At 33.8% G+C, this 20,999-nt stretch overlaps 1 protein-coding gene across 10 annotated transcripts in view; it reads right to left on the bottom strand.

Annotated features, from left to right (window-relative positions):
- The window catches only part of Stau2 (staufen double-stranded RNA binding protein 2), a 274,753-nt gene that overhangs the window by 232,084 nt on the left and 21,670 nt on the right, over positions 1–20,999 (bottom strand). For 5 of the 10 annotated variants that reach the window (XR_009228323.1, XM_046460516.2, XM_046460515.2 and 2 more), the window contains 3 exons: positions 19,680–19,762; positions 11,584–11,714; positions 3,130–3,289 (listed from right to left, as the gene is read on the bottom strand). Coding sequence is in view for 9 of the 10 variants with exons in the window: in XM_046460516.2 (XP_046316472.1) it covers positions 3,130–3,289; positions 11,584–11,697 (274 nt within the window). In the remaining variant the exon portion in view is untranslated. The remainder of the gene's footprint in view (positions 1–3,129; positions 3,290–11,583; positions 11,715–19,679; positions 19,763–20,999) is intronic. The other 5 variants (XM_058584401.1, XM_058584400.1, XM_058584403.1 and 2 more) reach the window with 3 other exon arrangements.

The raw sequence follows: 20,999 nt of genomic DNA, 5'->3' as shown, positions 1-20,999 counted from the left end.
ATATTGAACACGTGCATAACCTATTGGAATACAACAATTCCAAATACATACATCCTCAACAAAAATGTATAACAATATTCATGGGGCTGGAATTGTAGCTCAGTGGTAGAGTGCTTGCTATAGCATTGGTGAGGTACTGGGTTCGATTCTCAGCACCACATAAAAAATAAAGGTTAAATTCTTAAAAAAAAAAAAAAAAGAAAGAAAGAAAGAAGAATGTTCATGGCAGCGTGGCAGTATTATTTCTAATAGCCCCAATTGGAAATAATTCAAATAACTATCAAAAGTACAATGAATAAGTAAATTATGGCATATTCATACAAAGGAATACTATATATCAATAAAATACTACACTGTTAAACACAATATGAATAAATCTCACAAATACAAATGATGAAAAACAAGTTATCACAGAACACTCAGTGTATGCTTCCAATAAGCAGGAACAACTAATCTGACAGATATCAGAAGAATGGCTTCCTTTGGAGTTTTTTAATGGATTGAAGGTGGCTTCTGATCTGGGAGCTAGTAAAGCCTGTAGTGAGATGTTCACAGTATAAAACTTCATCAGGCTTTACAAATGTAACCTGTGCACTTACATGTATGTGACTGTATATTTTAGAAGTTTACCCAAAATAATCTATTCCTTTTCTCAGTTTACTATGATATTCAACAATGGAAACATCTCCAATGGGCTTTCAGACTCTCTTGTTTGCTTCTCTGACTCTTGGTAGGTTACTTCCTGCTATAATCCTCTAAATGTGGACTTCACTCACAGCTCAATACACAACTACTCCTGCTTTACATTATGTGCCTTGGACAGTTCATTCTGTTCTATTCAAAGTGCTACTCCCAGCACCCTTTCAGAGTGGGGGCATATTGGACTCAATGCATATGAATTTCTCTCTCTCCACCCATTAAACTATGGCAATGATTTCCTAACTGATCACCTTGATTTTACTACCTTCCACCTTCCATTCACATGTCAAACTGAATGTCTTAAAATGCTCTTTTTAAACCCATCATCCACTTTCTCATAAACATTAATTCCCCCAAACTACAGAGAAAATTCAATCTTGAAAAGCTGGTATTCGAGTCCATCACAATCCACTCCCTATCTACACCTCCAGTCTTTTTACTTACTAGTCACTTGTCAACTCACTCTAATTAAAAACTAGCTACCAGAAAAAAAAAAAAAAAAGTTGTTGTTTTTTTTTTTTTAACCAAACCATTGTCCAGACTTCTGCCTCTCTTCATTCTCTCAGTCTAGAATATTCTTTCCTCTCCTTCTCAACCTGGCTACTTTATTCAAGGCCCATATCTTATTTCAGTCCATGTTTATCATTCCCTACAATATTGACTGCTATTACTATTCACATGGCACTTAATCACCAATGTTATGGTTTAGATATGATATGTCCCCAAAAAACTCACGTCTGAAACAACGCAAGAAAGCTTAGATGTGAAAAGACTGGGTTAAGAGAGCCTAACCTAATCAGTGCCTTAATCCCCTGACGGGGATTAACTGGATGATAACTATAGGCAGGAAGTGTGTGGCTGGAGGACTGGAAGAGGTGGGTCATTGGGGGCATGCCTTTGGGGGTATATATTTTGTCTATGATAAGAGGATCCCTCGCCCCTGCTTTTGGTGCCATGTCCTGAGTCACTTTCCTCTGCCACATGATAATCCACTGTAGTGGAATATCATATTCCACCATGATATTCTGCCTCACCTTGGACCCCCAAAGAATGGAGTCAGTCATCTATGGACTTAGACCTCTGAAGCCTTCAGCCCCCAAATACAGTTTTCGTCCTCTAATTGTTCTTGTCAGGTCTTTTGGTTACAACAGTAAAAAAGCTGACTAAAACAACTACCATTTGTTACGCATTTAGGTATAAGACTATAAGCTATTCACAGAAAAGGATAATATTTTATACCTTTTAGATATGAAAAGCAAGAGCTTAATAAAGAGTGGTAATAGTATGGTACTAATGACCAACCAGTAATTTGAAGACATCTTTAAAAATTAAAAAAGTAGACAGTCATTTGTCAACTTATTGAACACAATAGGTTTCTTCTTTATTATAGTAATATTTTTGGCTTGTGTAAATTAATTGCCATTAATAAAAACTATAAACAACTGAACAGAAGTAAAAGGTCTAGTACGAAGACAGCCATAGGAACTCTGGATAGAGCAGTCCTTGAAACAGCAGACTTATTCCTACCTAGTGCAGGCTGCATGAGAAAAAAATAGTGTCTATGTGATTTAATTATGAGTACAAGCTTGGAGATTATAATTAAAATAAAGTACAGAGTCATCACTGGCAGGCTAAATGTCATTTTTGTTTTTTACTCCATCATAAAAATGCTTAAGGTAATATTAATACTGATCAGAAGAACTTATATTAATAAGTTAACAAATGAATGATATAAATGGATATACAAATGATACTAAACTTATAGGAATTTTATTAACTTGATGCACGATGTTCAATACAGATTTGCCTCTTCCCAAAAATAACTGGACACATAATGCTGTTGGTATTTACACAATAAAAACAACTTTTTAAAATTATCCTTGGGATCTTAAAACTAGAATGATCATTTACTCAGCATTTTATACACAAGTGGTTTTGAGATTTATGGGTTTCTGAATAAACATCATATAATGTTAAAAACTGAATAACAACCACTTCTAAAATTTTACATCAACATTCAAAGTATTTCATAAGATGCTCACAATTAATTTTATAATTGTATTAAACTAAAATAAAGAATAACTTCATTGTTAAAAATGCATATCATACATTTGAAAAGAGAGACTGATCATTTCTATTCTTATTTTAGAAAAACACTCAAATTTTCTGGACTTTGCATGCAAATATTTTCACCAACATTGAAAACATAAATAAGGTACCTTAAGAGTATCCACTAAAGCAAATTTTTAGAATAACTGTAATCATCTTCCTCATCTTCTCACCTTCAGTTATTATTCAGCTGTACTGTGCATACACACTACTATTAATATGTGCAACAAGCCTCCTATATTAAAAAAAAAAAAAAAAAAAAAACAGAGAACACCATATATGCCACATGACACAACAGAAGAAAACAAGTGAGTACCATACCTGGGTTGTTATTAACATTACTTTTGGGAGGTTTCTGTACTGGTTTGGGAAGTGTAGATTCAGTCAAAGCTTTATTAGCAACAGCTTGTTGGGCCTTCTTTATACTGCTCCCTTCGGATTCCCATGTCTGCTCCCCAAGACTCAGCTGTACTGAGAACATCTTTGAAAATATAAACAGACAAAGAAAACATGAAAATTTTTTCAGGAAATAAAATGGGTTGTCTGAGTGAAACATACATACCACAGAATCAGAATTTTAGTGGTATAAGTGACCTTAGGGATCAATGCAACAAAAATCTTATTTTATCTAGTAAAATAATTTTAAGAGGTTGTATCAAATTGTTTTAATGTAGCTCAAAGGTTAACAGCAGCTCTAAAAGTGTACATTTTGAGTAGAAAAAAATCAGATAGCAAACCCTTTCCTAAATAGAATCACATTATTAATGTCTCAAATAGTCCCCAGAAAAGTACAATAAGTACAAATAAAAGAAACTGTCATAGAAGCCAAAAGGTCCTGTCACTATAAGGGATTTATTAAAAAGTAATAACTTAAATGTTATCCTTAGCACAACATAGTCAATAAATTAGGCAGCCCTATTAAATACTTTATCACCAAGAAATTCAATCCCTACAATGAACATTTAACCAGTCAGCATATTCTGTCCATTTTAACCTCATGAATATTTCTCAAATCTTCCTCTTCTTTCTGCCAATGACACCTCACTAGATCCAGCCTTTCATCATCTGTAGCTTAGACAATAATTTTCAAACTGCTGCTAAAACTACCTTTCTGAAATTCAAACCCAATTGTATTATCTCAACCAACACCAGGTTAAAAACCTTCAACCAAAGCTAGGAGTGGTGGCTGAAACAGGAGGATGGTTTGAGTTTGAGACCAGTCTGGGCAACATAGCAAGACCCTGTCTCCAAAAAAAAATTCAATTGTTATCATTTTAGCTTGACACAAAAGTTCTACTGTCTATTCTTATTTCACATACATTCTTTCCCTTCTACATTCTACATTCCATTCACACCATTATTTCCATATGAGCTCAAAACCATACTGTTCACCTTTAAAATTTAGGATCGAGTTAAACAATATATACACAATCAGTTTGAACTCACAGACTGCTTATTACTTTGCAGTGTTAATACAAAAGTATTTATATTACAAAAATAAAATGTATCTTTGCAGCAAGATCATGTAGAAAATAGCTTAACCAAGTTATTAAAGTTAACATCAATAATTATACAAATTGACATCATGTGCCTCCTGATAAAATCTAATGAGAAGTACACATCAACAATTACATACTCTTCTTGGCCAACAAATCTAATCTTAAGGAAACGATCAGATCTAGATTATGGGATAGTCAATAAGACAACTGGCCTAGACTCCAAAAATGTTGTAAAAGAAAACTGCCCCCGCCCCCCACCCCTTTTCTTTATCAATTAAAGGACACTTAAGAGACATGAAAGACATGATAAAATACAATGCAAGGTCCTTGAATAGATTTGTAGTGGGGATTTTAAAGAGGAGGAAAAAAAGGACATATAGAGGACAGCTGGAGAAATTCGACTTTGAAAGATGCTGTGGTTTAAATGTGTCCTCCCCAAGTTTATGTGTTGAAAATTTAATCTCCAAATGTTAAAAGAGGCAGGGCCTTTAAGAGAAGATTAGGTCACAAAGGGTTTGCCCTCATGAAAGGATTATTTATTACCACAGAAATGGATTCTTACAGGAAGAGTAGGTTTGTTAGAAAAGAAATGCAGGCCCCTCTCGAACTCTCTTGCCATTTAGCCTCCTACCAGGGGATAATGAAGCAAGAAGGCCCTCAAAGAATGCAGCCTCTTAATTTCAGCTTCCCTGCCTCTAGAACTATGAGCCAAAGGAACTTCTTTTCTTTATAAAAATTACCCAGTCTCTGGATTTCTATTATAGCAGCAGCAAACAGACTATTACACAACATGACTAGTAAATGTTGGTTCATGAGTGATAGAGGATGGTTATGCAGAAAAATATCTTTAGTCTTAAATTAAGAAAGAAATGTATAAGTATTGTTTTTTTTAAAGGGAAGTTTTATAATGGCAGAAATTTACTGTCGAATTGTATAGGAAAAATAAAGATCTATACAGAAGAAGCAGGAAGTGATGTAATATGACAAATACACTGATTAGTAAATGTGAAAGATACATAAGTCTTATTGTACTATTCTTTTTCTTTTTCTCTTTTTTTTTTTTTTTTGTGGGGTGGGGGATACTGGGGATTGAACTCAGGGGCACTCAACCACTGAGCCACATCCCCAGCACTATTTTGTATTTTATTTAGAGACAGGGTCTCACTGAGTTGCTTAGTGCCTTGCTTTTGCTGAGGCAGGCTTTGAACTCTTGATCCTCCTGCCTTGGCCTCCCAAGCCACTGGGATTACAGGCATGCGCCACTGCACCCAGCTTGTACTATTCTTTTAGTATTCTGTTTTTCAAAACAATTGAAAAATCTCCATTTGTAATTCAAAATATATACACATCTGTTAAAAATGATTAAATTTTCATATATTCTGATATAATTTAAAACTTATACTTAAAATATATATTTAATACATTTACCTGATTTTAAAATTATTTTTCTTTTTTTTTTGAATATTTACTTTTTAATTTTAGGTGGACACAACATCTCTATTTTATTTTCATATGGTGCTGAGAATCGAACCCAGTGCCTCACGCACGCTAGGCGAGCGCGCCACCACTTGAGCCACATCTCCAGCCCCAAAATTATTTTTCAATGAGCTCTTTTTATTTCAAATTTTGAAATTTAATGAAGAAAGTTTAAAGGTTTTACATTAGATATATATAATATATATCTCATAATTAAAAACAGAAATAAGTATGTAAATATTAGACCTTAAAATTCCTGATGGCATCAGGAAAGCATGTTAAATTTATTCTGGCCAAGTGTGGTGGCACAGGCATATAATCCCAGCAACTCTGGAGGCTGACACAGGGGCATTGCAAAATTGAGGTCACTCAGCAACTTAGTGAGACCTGTCTCAAAATAAAAAATAAAAGGGCTAGGAATGTAGCTCAATGATAAAGCACTGTTGGGTTCAAGCCCCAGTACTGTGGGGAAAAAAATATATATTCTGCATCTCTCCAAACATGACCTCTTTATAGGTAATAATCACATAAATTTAACTGCTCACTACATATTTCTACTAACTTAGGAGGAATAAGTCAAATAAAACATCATCTCCTCCATGCCACATCCCCCCATCAGTTTATATTCCAGGATAATCTGTCCATTATTATCCCAACAATTCCAAGTAAAACCTTAACAGCTTCTTTGATTATCTTTTCCTATTGGATCCAGAGATTCAAGAAATCTGTCAGGCGACTGATTATCTACGGAGGTAACAGAACAGATTTCAGTTAACCACACACAACAAGGAATACGGTCTATTATAGACTGTATACCCCAAAATTCATGTTTAAAGTCCTAATATTCAATATAATAATATTTGGGAAGTGAGATCTTTGGAGATAATTATGTTTAGATAAGGTCAAGAGGATGGGTCTCTGAGACAAGATTAGTTTGCAAAAAGAAAGAAATCCAAATCTCTCTTTCTCCATTATGTGTGGATGCAGCAAGAAGAAAGCATCTGTAAGCCAGGAAAAGAGTCCTTAACCAGGCAGTAAATTAGGTGGCACCCAAATCATGGTACTTGACATGCATGAATGTAAATGACTTTGTTTTCCACAAAATGGATCCCATTAATATTGCTTAAACTTATAACTATCTTTCATTTAAGAATATGCCAATTATTGTAGTACACACTATTTTTTAAAAAGAGATATAAGGAACTGGGGATGTGACTCAGTGGTAGAGCACTTGCCTAGCATGTGCAAGTTCCTGGGTTCAATCTCTACCACCACAACCCCCCACCAAAAAAAAAAAGAGCTACAGCCAAAAGGAGTGGTCTATGACAAAAGGCAACTGAAGCAATAGGCATAGATTAGCAAAAAGAAGATTCTCAGTCTTAGAAAAACCCAAAAGGAATCCTGAGACTGCCTAGAAATAAAGAGTCTACAAGACCCACTCCCCCTACACACACACACACACACACACACACACACCACGGTCCACTTTCACCACAATTCTGTTCAGCCACCAGGCATGGTGGTGTACATCTGAAATGCCAGAGACTCAGGAGGATAACGCAGGAAGATCACAAGTTCGAGGCCAACCTGTACAACTTAGCAAGAAAGACCCTGTCTCAAAAAATAAAAAGGGCTGGGATGTCGCTCAGTAGTAGAATGCCCCTTGGTTAATCCACAGTACTGGGGAGAAAACATTCTGTTCAGACTTTGAAGTCTTGGCAGTGAACTATAAAGTTTATAAGCTGCTCAAAAAATTTCAGTATATTCCTAAAAAACTGTAGGAAAATCAGAATCCTCCTGGATTCCTCCAGAATTTTGCAAGGTAGCCTAGTCTTCCTTTACCACACACAGAGGGTAGAGATGGGGGTCAGTAACAGAACAATCCAGCTCATTTCTCTTGGGGTAATACCATCAAAGCTCTGGACTAAAACCTAAATATGCATGAGCCTTCAGGAGGAACAGAGCTAATTCTAATTATTTTAGCTAAAATACCATAGTCAGTGGTGTTTCAACACCACAGTGTTTCTACTTCTGCTGAAATGAACTCACTATAAGGATAAATAGTGCTCCTCAGACAAAATGTGAGTTCACAGAACTCTTTGAGAGTCAGAACTCTTTCAATTAATGACTTACAAATGCGTCTTTTCTCTGGACTATAACAAGATTTAGGCCAAGATCATCAAAGCAAATATTAAATAGTGACTATCCCTTTGAAAAGAAATACATCAATCTTATTCTTTAATGTACATGCTGAATTCTTCTAACATCCTATTTCACAGATTTCTATTGTTCATGAACACATATAAATCACTTTTCCACTTTATAATGTTTTCACTTTTGAGCTTCAGAGCAATGTCAGGAAACTTTAACAAGGGAAAACTATTTTGAAATAAACAACGATACACTGGAAATCCTACTCTTTTCAAAGTTACAGAAAAAAAGAATCTTTAGTTCCTTTTTGTTTTTTGCTTTTCAGAAAAGCTGACTATTGTTATTCACACCTTGAATTTAATTTTTCATTCATTGTATTCATTCACTCATTCAATAACTACTTACTGTCTACTATATGCACCATTACAGGCAGTGAGAACACAGCTGTAAGCAGACAAAATTAAAGCCCTGCCCTCATACGGTTTATAATTGGGGAAGACAAAAACAATAAAATATCTTAAGTGGTTAAGTATTACTGAGAAAAAGAGAACATGTGTGACAGAGACTAGGAATTCAGTTCCAGATGTACTCAGCTTGACTTATTAGACACTCAAGTAGCAATGATTAATAGGCAATTATATATGCAATTCTAGATGCAAGGGACAGCTCTGGCTGAAGACATAAATTTGAATACTGACAGCATGTAAATGTTATTTAAAGTTATAAGACTGTATGACATCACCAAGGGAGTCCAGTCAAGGGAGTAAGAAGAGGTCCAAGATCTGAACTCTGGGACTCCACAACATTAAAACGTTTAAGAGACAGAGGGGTGGGGGGAATCAAAGGAAATTTTTAAAGTGTGGCCAGTTAAACAATAGGAAAAAACAGCACAGTGTCTTGGAAGCTAACAAAAGAAACATCTCAATAAGGAAATGAATATATTTCACCTAAATCAAATATAGGCAACAGATCAAGTAGCACAGGACTGACAATTGTTAAGAAATTTAAAGAGGATATTACTGGTGACCTTCATTAGACCAGTTTTAAACAGTGGGAATGGTGGGAACAAAATCATGCCTACAGAGGAATTCAAAACAACTAATGTGGACAACTCCTTTTAGGAGTTTTGCTATAAAGAACAGGAGAATTAGGTTATCAATGGAGGAGGAAGTGGAGCCAGGAGATCTTTTTAAGATTGAAAAAAATGAATAGGCTATCTGTATGCCAATGGGAATAATTCACTAGCAGGGGAAATTGACAGCACAAAAGCAAGCAGGGGTCAAGAGAAAAGGGCAGGGGGGGAAGTGAACCTGGAGTAATGGGCTTGTGGTCTAGTACACAAATGGAAGGCTTGGCTTCTACAGGCCATTCTTCCATTATTCAGAAAAGAAGGCAAAGTTCAGATTTGAGGTTGGGATTCTGCCTAGCAAGTACCCGTCAACAAGACAGACAAGACAGCTAAGGACATTTATATACAAATCATTCAGAATTTTAAGTTGAGCAAGGACCTAACTAAGAAATAAGGGAAGTGGGGCTGGGGCTATAGCTTAGTGGCAGAATGCTTGTCTAGCACATGTGAGGCACTGGGTTCAATTCTTAGCACCATAAAAAAATAAATAAAATAAAGGCATTCTGTCCATCTACAACTACAAAAAGAAACAATGGAAGTGAGGAACAGTAAAAAGCTGGTAGAATCAATAGATTGGTCATATGGAAGGACTGTTGAAATCAAATTACAATAAACAATGATCTAGAAAGTTATGAGGTTCATGTCAGCAAGAGATGAGTCCCGGAAACCAAAATTATGGAGGATTTTGGGGTCACTGGTAGTGACAAGGTCAAGAGTGCAATTACAGAAATGAGTGGCTGAAGGAAAGTAGAAAACAAAATAAATGGAAAAGTTCCAGGAACTGAAAGGTCAGCATGCTGGAACAATTATCTAGTTAGATGTCAAAATCACTAAAAATTAGCCAGGTATGGGAGTACACACCTATAATCCCAGTGACTCAGGAAGCTGAGGCAGAAAGGCTACAAGTTCAAGGCAACCCTCAACAACTTGGTGAGACCCTCAGTGACTTAGCAAGACTCTGTCTCAAAATAAAAAATAAAAAGGACTGGGGATGTAGCTCAATGGTAAACTCCCCTGGGTTCAATCCTCAGTATAAAAAAATAAAAAATCACTAATAATTTAAATGGAAGGAAAATTGCAGAAAGTGAAAGGGAGCCATGAGAAATGTGATGAATAACCCAGAGATCAATAAATTACTATCATGAATGGAAGTGGGGCGTTTCTGATTACATGACACCAAAACTCGGAATTACCTCAAGGAAGAATACCTAGAATTGGTAATAAGGAGTTGAGAAGGACATGTGGGCAAGGGACATAAGGAATAGTAAATATACAACCCTAAATAAGCAGAGGGTAAGAACAAAAGTAACACACAACATATACTACTGTCACAATACGGTAATCACTACAACTTCAGGTCCTGCTGGAGGCCCAGTGGGAAGATTAGAGGTTTAACAGAAGTTTGGAATACAAGACAGTAAGCTTGGTGTTCAATAAAAGCAAAAAGATCTTAAAGGTAGAGAGAAATCTAACTTAGGCAGAGCACAGAAATGTGAAAATAACATGAAATATTCTGAGAAATGCAAACAGTTCAACATGATTAAGAGCACAAAGTATATAAAAGAGAGTCAGGATACATAGATGAACAAGTAAATCCTAGCCAAACTATTTTCTCTGCCAATACAAGAATACGAGATAATATGAAAAACTTAAATAGTTGCCTATGAGTCCTTCAGAAAAGCCTCTACCAGGGAGCAACACTGACAGATTTTAATTTCATTTTATTTTCCTTACTTTAAGGGAGATGATAGAGAAAAATTAATCCAATAGCCAATGGCTTTATGAAGATCAATCAACTCTTACAGAATCAACTGTTCCTACATTGCATATAAAAATTTATAATTACCATAATATCCAATATTTAAAATGTGCCAAGGAAAATTAGGCACAACTGAGATTTTTCACAGATGAACAGACATCAAATATACTAATTGTAGACTTCTTTATAACATGTATATATGTAAACGTGTATGTAGCTATATACAAATTGCTTTTCCATCTAAAAGAATAATATTATAACAATACACAGATGATAATGCTGGAATACACAACTTTCATAAATGATGAATCTTAAAACTAAACATCACACTGGAGAGGATGTATCAATAGTTAACCATTGCATGATCTGCTCTGTCTCCATTATACTGTATCAGCTGTGATTTAATGGAAAGAGTACTGTACTTGGAGCCAACAAACATACTTAAGTGCTAGTACTGTCAATTCTGAACTATAAAGCAAGTCACTTTTCTGTGCCTGAGTTTCCCAATTTACAAAGCAGAAATTTTAAAAACCTGTATTTCTTGTGTTTTTGATAAGGTTTTTGTGAGGTACTGTATCTGAAAGCATTTTACAAATCATAATAAGCAACAAAATTGTTTACATTTCAAAATATTGATACAAAACAAAGAGCCTCCAGGTCATCTACCACCCCACACTCCAAAATAATGTACAATTAACACCTGAGATGGTAAGTCTGCTAATTTGATAAGCATGTCTGACCACCTCTCTTCATAACCTTACCTTCGAATGAGCAGGCCCGCTTTCACTCAGAAGTTTATACTGGGGTTGGATGCTATTGAAACGGGCCAACTCATTTACCAGACACATTGGAGTTTTCTCTTTGGGGTTTGCCATTTTATCTTGGAGAGAAGCTGTAAATAAAAAGGCTATAAAGTTTTTGTCAAGAATGACTTTACAAAATGGAAGAAAACTAGTTTCACTTTTTGGACTAAAATTAGATTGTATACATGAATAAATTATTTTCATGAATTTTGTATTTCAAAAATCAAATTGTCTAAAATGTCTTCCATTACATGCAACAGAAGTATATATCACATTTTAAACAATAAAGTACCTTTTTCTTAAATACTTCTCTATACATATGTAACAACAGCATAGATTTTTAAATAAGGTTATAACTTTCAATTTATATTATAAATTTCCTTTACTCTCAAGAAATTCTATCATAATCAAGTAAATTCTTGACTACTTATTACTAAAAAGCTTATTCTGTCCACCTTTTCTAGCCTTTCTTTTTTATTTTTTTCCTTCTCATTTGGAGGCAGCACAGTAGTAGAAAAGGTTATAGACTTGGGAATCAAGTTCTAAAAGTAAGTACTTGTTCTTCCAACTATATTTGGGAACCCTCAGCAAATTAAACTTTCTTTTCTTTTCTTTTCTTTCTTTCTTTTTTTTTTAGGAAATTTTGAAAGTTAAAAGTAGAAAAAATAATTTAACAAATGCCCACTACCGAACAGTCAGAACTGAAATCGGTAACATTTTCCATATTTACCTTAAATCTTGATTATTTCACATTATAGTTATGAATCTCTTCTATTAAAAAACAGTACTTCAACTAAGTTCCTTTTATCTTTTCCAGAGACTACTAATACAAAAATTTAGAATATACTCCTGTAGGATATTTCAAAATATATTTATGGACATACATGTATATTCATGAGAAAATACACTTTTGACACATTTGGTTTTGTATTTACATAAACAATAATAATAAACTTAGAATTTTTCACAATTTACATTCCTCACTCTTCATTATGTTTTTACAATTTTAACCTATATAGATCTAGTGCATTACATCTAACTGCTATAGATTTTTCCATACAATAATGTAGTTATCCCTCTCTCTACTAAGAGACATTTAGGGTGCTTTCTAATTCTTCACTCTTACAAGAAAATGCTGCTAAACAGCTTTCAGAATGACTGTACCAAATGAAATTCCCCTGGCAGCATAAGAATTACAATTTATCCTCAAGCTTGAAAATATGGAGTATGGGGGCTGGGGATGTGGCTCAAGCGGTAGCACGCTCGTCTGGCATGCGTGTGGCCTGGGTTCGATCCTCAGCACCACATACCAACAAAGATGTTGTGTCTGCCAATAACTAACTAAATAAATAAATATGTTTTAAAAAAAAAAAAAAAGAAAAGAAAATATGGAGTATGGCAGCCAGGTACTTTAATTTTCCATTACTTGATGTTTGACAAATGGTATCCCACTAATGTCTCTTGGGTATTTTTCCCTACTATTATTTTTATTTGTGTGCCCAGATTTAACTAGTAAGGTTAAACATTTTGTCTTACTTTATGCATCACTGTGAACTACTCCTGTTCTTTCCTGATTATCTTATGTGTTATAGTTCTCTTTTTTATTCATGCATATGATACAAGGGATTGATCTCATGACCTGATACATGGTATGCAAGTGATCCACCACTGAACTACATCCTCAGCCCTTTTTTTGAAACAAGATCTCATCAAGTTACCCAGGCTAGCCTCAAACCTGGTATCCTACCTCAGCCTACCAAGTAGGTGGGATTACACATGTGACTATCAAGAGTTACCAATCATTTCTCTTATAGTTTGTGCTTTTTATATCTTGTTTAAAAAATCCTTCCCTAACCTTCAAGGTCTTAATGACTTTGCTTAAAGTTACTAAACTTTCTATTCTTTCTATAAAATGAAGGTAGGAAAGCTACCCTACTTAATTCGCAATTTTATTGTGAGTTTAAGATTTTAAAAAGTATAGTATGGTTTTCTAAACTATACTGCAAATATAAGGTATTATTATAGCTTCAGAATAATTTTCTAATATTATATTTTTTATCCTATATTTTTCTTCATCTCATTTATAGACAGATTTAACTAATTTTCAGTTTTCCTTTCATCTCCCATTGATCAATGCCAATAAAAATTCTAAAACCTAGCTATTAAACATGCAAGTTTACTTAAATAAACTATAGGCACAATGTATGGATAATACATAAAATAAACAGAAATTGCTGATTTTAAGAACTTCATCCTCAAACTTTCTATGGCAAAGATTAGTGTGGAAAACAGTATTCTTTTAAATTCCTAATTACTCTTAAACCAATAATTTACTACAATGACTTGATCATGAACATTATGATTAAGAAACTATTTGGGGGCTGAGATTATGGCTCAGTGGTAGAGTGCTCGCCTAGCACGAGAAAGGCACTGGGATTGAGCCTCAGCACCACATAAAGATAAATAAAAGTATTGTCCATCTACAACTAAAAAAAAAAAATTTTTTTAAAAAGAAACTATTTTATGGGCTGGGGTTGTGGCTCAGTAGTAGAGCAGTTGCCTAGCACATATGAGGCACTGGGTTTAATACTCAACACCATATAAAAATAAGTAAATAAAATAAAGTTTTTTTAAAAAAGAAACTATTCTACAAGAAAACTACATAAATACCTGATAAGGCCTAAGTAAAAAAGAGAGAAAAATCTAAGAAACCAAGTGTAGAACCAATACAGCTGACAGCTGAATTTACAATTAACTATTTTTAGTGTCTGCAAAAAAAAAAAAAAACATAAAAACTAGCAATTATTTCTTTTGGGAATAGTACAAAGAAAAAAGACAAGAGAAGTTGAGAAAACCCACATTTTACTTAATCCATTGTGTGTTCAATTTGGAAAATTGGTTATCATGGAAAATTTGGTGACCTGCAGCTATAATCAATTTTAGTTCTTGCTTACCATGATATGAAATACTCAAGTGCAACAAATAGCATGGCTTATTGAACATCAAAAAGCAAAAATAGAATGACTTTTTTTTTTTTTTTTTGGTAAAAATGAGAAAATATTGAAAATCTGGTAAAAATCAGCCTATTTCATTTAATACTGGAACAATAGTTATACTACTAATGTACAATTTTCATAATTCAATAATGCTGCAAATTCATCTGATGCAAAAATATCAGAGCATAGCTGGCATAATGTAAAATTTTATAGTATGAAAATGCTTAATTGTTCAAGTTTTAAATATATTAAAAAGTGATTAATGGGGCTGGGATTGTGGCTCAGCGGTAGAGTGCTCGCCTAGCACAGGCGGGACCCGGGTTCAAACCTCAGCACCACATAAAAAAAAAAAGGCATTGTGTTGTGTCCATCTACACCTAAAAAATAAATATAAAAAAAAAGTGATTAAGCCAGTGTGGTGGTGCACACTTCTAATCCCAGTGACTTGGGAGGCTGAGGTAGAAGCATCACAAGTTTAAGTCCAGCTGAACAACTTAGGGAGATCCTGTCTAAAAATAAAAAAGGCTGGGGATTTAGTCAAGTGTTCCCCTGGGTTCAATCCCCAGCAAACCACCCCCTCTAAAAAAGTGAATAAGATGGTACATTTATAGTCACATGAGCCTTTTTTGATTTAAAAAAAAATTGATCTAAATCCTTTTAAGGAAGTGCTAATAACATGCTATACAACTTATATTCCACTAATTTTAATTCTGTATTCATAAAATTAACATGAATCCAACAAAGCATTTTAATGTTTGATATTTTGGTCTAAGAACCTACTTTACTTTGTTTTGTTTTTGCAGTTCTAGGGATCAAACCCAATATCTTGCACATGCTAGGCAAGTACTCTACCACTGAACTACATCCCTAGCCCAAGATCTTGCTTTGATAAAGCTTCATAATTAAAATCCAAAATATTTAAAGTTAATTGATGGGAAAATAACTGTAGTTGTAATGTTTTCCTTTACAAAATGATTAAAACTTTATTCTAAATAGCTGTTTCCCTATTTATTAGTATTAACTATTCGACAGAGCCTAATGATACAGCAATAATTTTAGAATTATACCAAAATTTGGATAAAGCATCTACAAATTATAAAACAAATTGCTCTATAAAAATGGAGATATAGAGCTGAGGAGTATAGCTCAATGGTAGAGCACCTTGCAAGAATGTTTGTGGCCCTGGGTTCAATCCCCAGTATCACATACACAGACAAAAAAAAAAAAGAGAGAGAGACAGAAACACAGATAGACTTAATTTATATATAACATTTTAGAAAAGTTAACACTGCAAAAAATGAGAAACAATTTTATGTAGATAGACATTTTCAAGAAACCTAAGTTATCCCTGAAGTTATTTTGAAGTAAGCTTCAAGTTCATTGGGTAGCTGGTAAGCAAGAGCCTACTTACAAGTAAATAAAACTGATAATAATGGATTTCATTATCTAAGACTCTGCCATTTGGAGAGAACAACTGGGTTGTTGATTTCCTCTTCTGGTAAAGAGCATGTTTTGGATATCTCTGTCTCTTACTGATATCTATATGACCTTAAGAAAGAACTTAAATCCTAGCTGGATACAGGAGGCTGGGACAGGAGGATCACAAGTTCAAAGCCAGTCTCAGCAATGGCAAGGGACTAAACAACTCAGTGAGACACTATCTCGAAACAAAATATAAAATAGGGCTGAGGATGTGGCTCAGTGACTGAGTGCACCTGAATTCACTCCCTGGTACCAAAAAAAAAGAAAGAAAGAAAGAACTTATATCTTAAATCTCACTTTCTATATAGTAAAATAGGGATAGTAGTTGTTTTATCTTATTAGATGATTGTATAGGTTGAATAAAATGATATAAGACACTGTTAACTATGATTAAGAATCCACTGTTATTGTGATAATAAGTATTTATTAAAACATGCTATCATCAAATACTAAAACTATTAAGAAAGTTATACAAATGTTTTTCATGTCTCCCTATTACAAATATTTTGAACTAAAATGTTCTGTTAGGATAAATTGATTTTATTCATAGAAATGTACTTCTTGAATATATGTGAAAAGCATGTGTTATTATTTTTCCTGGTATATCACACATGCCTAATGTTGTTTTCCATGAAAATTCCCAAGTATTATATGAATTACACTTAAGATTTTTCATATGTGTATAAGGGAATATTCTACCTTTATTGATCTGAAATTTATTTACATGTAACTTGCCATAAATTGGATAAGAAACACTGATACCAACAGTAAATGCATATCCAACAAAAGCATAGATACATTCTATTTTTTTAGATGTACTCTACTTTTATATCTATACAAAATTTCTTGGACTCTCTGGGACTTGAATCTTTAAATTATACCGAAATAATGTAGCTCACAGTTTTCAATGAACAAGCAAATTCTCTGTATCCAAAGGAGCTCATACTCTCCGAGAAGAAAAAAGACACATAAAGTAGACACATACAATAATTTACAGTATTTTCAGTGCTGTAATAAGGCTGTTATAAGGAATCCTCATGAAAAGGAGTGTAGAAAATAAGGTTTTAAGAGGTGGCAATCAGGTTAGTTAAGGAAAGCAGGAATCTACCAAGGCAAGATGAGAGAAAGTCACGCTTTTCAAAGACAAGGGGAAAAGCACAGAAAACATCATATTTGACAAATGCAAGCAGAACATTTAACACAATTCAAAATGAATGGAAGGCAATAATGGGGAAAAAATGTAATTAGAATTCACTACAACTCCAAAAGTTTCCTAAACCAGAACTCCTACCTCCTCTTCCAAAGCATATTTCTCTAGAGAAGAGTCTATTTCTATCCCTATTCCTAGAAGTGATTTGGACACAGTTTTTATATCTCTTTCCCGACTCTCCTCTAGAAAATCACCCTAATCTCCAAGGGAAAAAAAAATTTAAGACAAAAAATAAACTCTTGCCTTCTACAAGAAATGCTACTTCAGGCTGTCCAAGCAAAATCACTGCTGAACTATTTAGGTGTTGAACTACTCTATTATAACATTTATCTACCAGGAAAAAATGTAAGTTCCTATCTCACATAAACACAAAAATAAATTCCAAAAGTATTAAAATACAAAATACCACAAAAGCACACAAAAAAAATTGGACTAGCTATATTTCATAGTCCTATAATATAGAAGGTATTAAAGATAAGAAACATAGAAGGTACAAAAGAAAAAAACTGATAATTAACAACATAAAAATGTAACATTTTGGCAAAGCAGAACACACGATCACCAACAATAAAAAAATTAAAAAAAAAAAAAAAAAGAACACACGATAAATAACACTAAGAAACAATCTATGGAAATACTGGTAACAAATGAAGACAAACTGTTAACAATTATAAAATACAAAAATAACATAAATCAGTGTTTTTTAAAGCCAAAAGAAAAAAGGGAAAATGTATACACAATCCATGTAATGTTTTAGTTTCCCTTTTTTTTAAAGTGCTCTACCACTAAGCTACATCCCCAGCTCCAAATCACATAATTTACTGAGAAAACATAACTGTTCCAAAAAAAAAGAATTAAAAAAATAAAAATTCAAACTCCAGTGAGATATAATAGCTAGCAATTTTTTTCTTTTTTTAATATTTTTTTAGCTATAGATGGGCTATTTATTTAATTATTTATTTATGGTGCTGAAGACCAAACCCAGGGTCTCATAACTGTGAAGCAAGTGCTCTACCACTGAGCTACAGCCCCAGTTCCTTTTTTTGTTTTTTGAATTAAATTTATTTTTAACTGATACATAAAAATTATAACTAGTCATGGAGTAATATGATGTTTTCAATACATGTATGTATTGTATAATATTTAAATCAGGTTGAGTATCTCTACCTTCTCAAACATTTATCATTTCTTTATAGTAAAAACTTTCAAAATTCTTTCTTCTAGCTTTTTAAAAATGTACAGTGCATTAACATAATTTTTTTTAATATCATGTAAGCACTGGCAAGGATGTCAGGAAACGGTTGCAAACATTACTGATGCAAACATAAATTAGCGCTAATTTTTGGTGTACAATGTTGATTCAAGTTTCCACTGTACCTAAGTTTAAAACAGCAACTCTACATCTAGGCATAAATACAAGTGGAAGATTAAAATAAGAAAGCAAGACTGTAGTAATAAGAATTATAAATAAGATAATTTATCCACCAATAATGGATTGGTAAAATAAACTGTAAGGATATGCAGCTTTGAGGCCACTTTTTTTTTTTTTTTTTTAAACTAAGGATTGAATCCAGGGCCTGCTGCATACCAGGCAAGCACTTTACCCCTGAAATACATCCCCAGCCCTAGGACTATGCAGCTTTGAAAAAACTAAAACAACTGGGCACAGGAGGTATAAGTCAGTAATCTTAGTGACCAGTGACTTGAGAAGCTGAGGCAGAGGATCACAAGTTTGAGGCCAGTCTCAGCAACTTACCACAAAGGCCCTAAGAAACTTATCCAGACCATCTCTCAAAATAAAAATGGCTGGGGATATAGCTCAGTGCTAAAGCATCCCTGGGTTAATTACCAAGGAAGGAAGGAAGGAAGGAAGGAAGGAAGGAGGGGACTAGGGGGGGAAAAGAGGGGGGGGGAGAGAGAGAAGGAAGACGAGGAGGAAGAGGAAGAGGAGGAGGAGAGGGATTAAAAGAGGTATAGGGCTTATAGAATGACATGGGAAAACACTGCAAAATGCTGAATTTAAAAAGTTACAAATTGGGCTGGGGTTGTGGCTCAGTGGTAGAATGCTTGCCTAGCACACGTGAGGTCCTGGGTTCGATCCTCAGCACCACATAAAAATGAAGTAAAGATATTGTGTTCACCTACAATTGAAAATAAATAAATAAAATAAATATTTAAAAAAAAAAAAAAAAAAAAAATAAAAAGTTACAAATTATTCTGATTGTATCTTTATCTTCTTTAAAGGTGCATGTATTTAAAAAGTGGGATTGGGAATATTCTCACTTTCTATTTCAATATACGGTATTCTTTTACTTTTTTCACATGAGCATGTTTAACTTTAATATTATTACTTTATAAAGCCATACCAAAAGTAGGGAATGGTTTATAATATGTCTTAAATCCTAATTGCTCTTGTCCTTTATAAAGTCTTGACAGTGCCACCACGATTCTGAAAAACAGAAAGAAGATGCTCAAGGATCTGATTCAAAGCAGGCCCTAAGTGTCATGCCTGCAATCTCCAACTTCCAATAAGCTATCTTGAGATTTAAACACTGCAAAAGCATATGGTATCCTTACCAACACTGTTATGGTCATCTTTTTAACGTCAGTCATTGTAATAGATGTATAATGGTAAATGGTTTTAACTTGCAATTTATTTTGTCCATTTTGACAATACAGCATGTAAAGATTGGAGTATAAATCTATAGATTACTTTGGTGACAATCAACATTTTAACAAAGTCAAGTCTTTCAACCCATGAAAAAGATATGGTTAATTTTCATTATTGAGATAATGATGTGTTTTATGTGTTTCTGTTTAAAGACCCCCTACTTTACATAAACACATACACACAACTTTCATATATTTGCAAATAAATATATGTTTGGTTGATTAATACTGAACTCATAGCCAACAACACAGATATTGTGACTAAATGAAGACTCCTTAACATATGCCTTCTTGGGTTTAGGAATACTTATATAGCACTTAAAAATTACACCTGAGAGTCATTTGAAACAAAGAAATAAACAAGAAGCACAGAAATGCAACAAATGTGACACTAAATAATCCAGGAAAAGGCCACTTGGTTACATCCGAAAGCTGAAACAAGAAAACAGAGTGTGGACTTGTTCAACCTCATATGCGCATTAGGTGACTTGAATTCTTTGCCACTCTGCAAGTATCTATAAACAGCCACAAAAGTACCAAAAACATTGATTTGGGGATTACAAATAAGTTTTAATGAGGAAGCCAATTCACAAAGAAGAAGTCCATGAATAATGAGAATCAGTCATAATTCTCTATTTATTTAGGCAGTTTAATTTCTCTTATCAATGTTTTTTTAAATTTTTTTTAATATTTATTTTTTAGTTTTGGGTGAACACAAAATCTGCTATCTGCACTGAGTATTATTTTCCTACTGAATAAAGGAGAACTTAATTTTCTTCTAGATGGGGTATATTAGTGGTGCATTCATTCAGCTTTTGTGTATTTGAAAATTGTTTATTTCATCTTTGTTTTTGAAATCTGTTTTCACAGTAAAGAATTCTAGGTTAATACTTTTCATCTTTCTATACTTTAAAGATGCTTCTCCACTGTTTCCTTGCTTGCATTAGTTTTGTTTGTTTGTTTGTTTGTTTTTTGTACCAGGGATTGAACCCAGGGATGCTTCACCACTCAGCCAC

Source organism: Marmota monax, unplaced genomic scaffold (assembly GCF_021218885.2).
Source record: "Marmota monax isolate L192 unplaced genomic scaffold, Marmota_monax_Labrador192_F-V1.1 WCK01_AAM20220418_F8-fsc00063, whole genome shotgun sequence".
NCBI classification, from domain to species: Eukaryota; Metazoa; Chordata; class Mammalia; order Rodentia; family Sciuridae; genus Marmota; species Marmota monax.
This window is presented reverse-complemented; position numbering and strand designations above follow the sequence as displayed.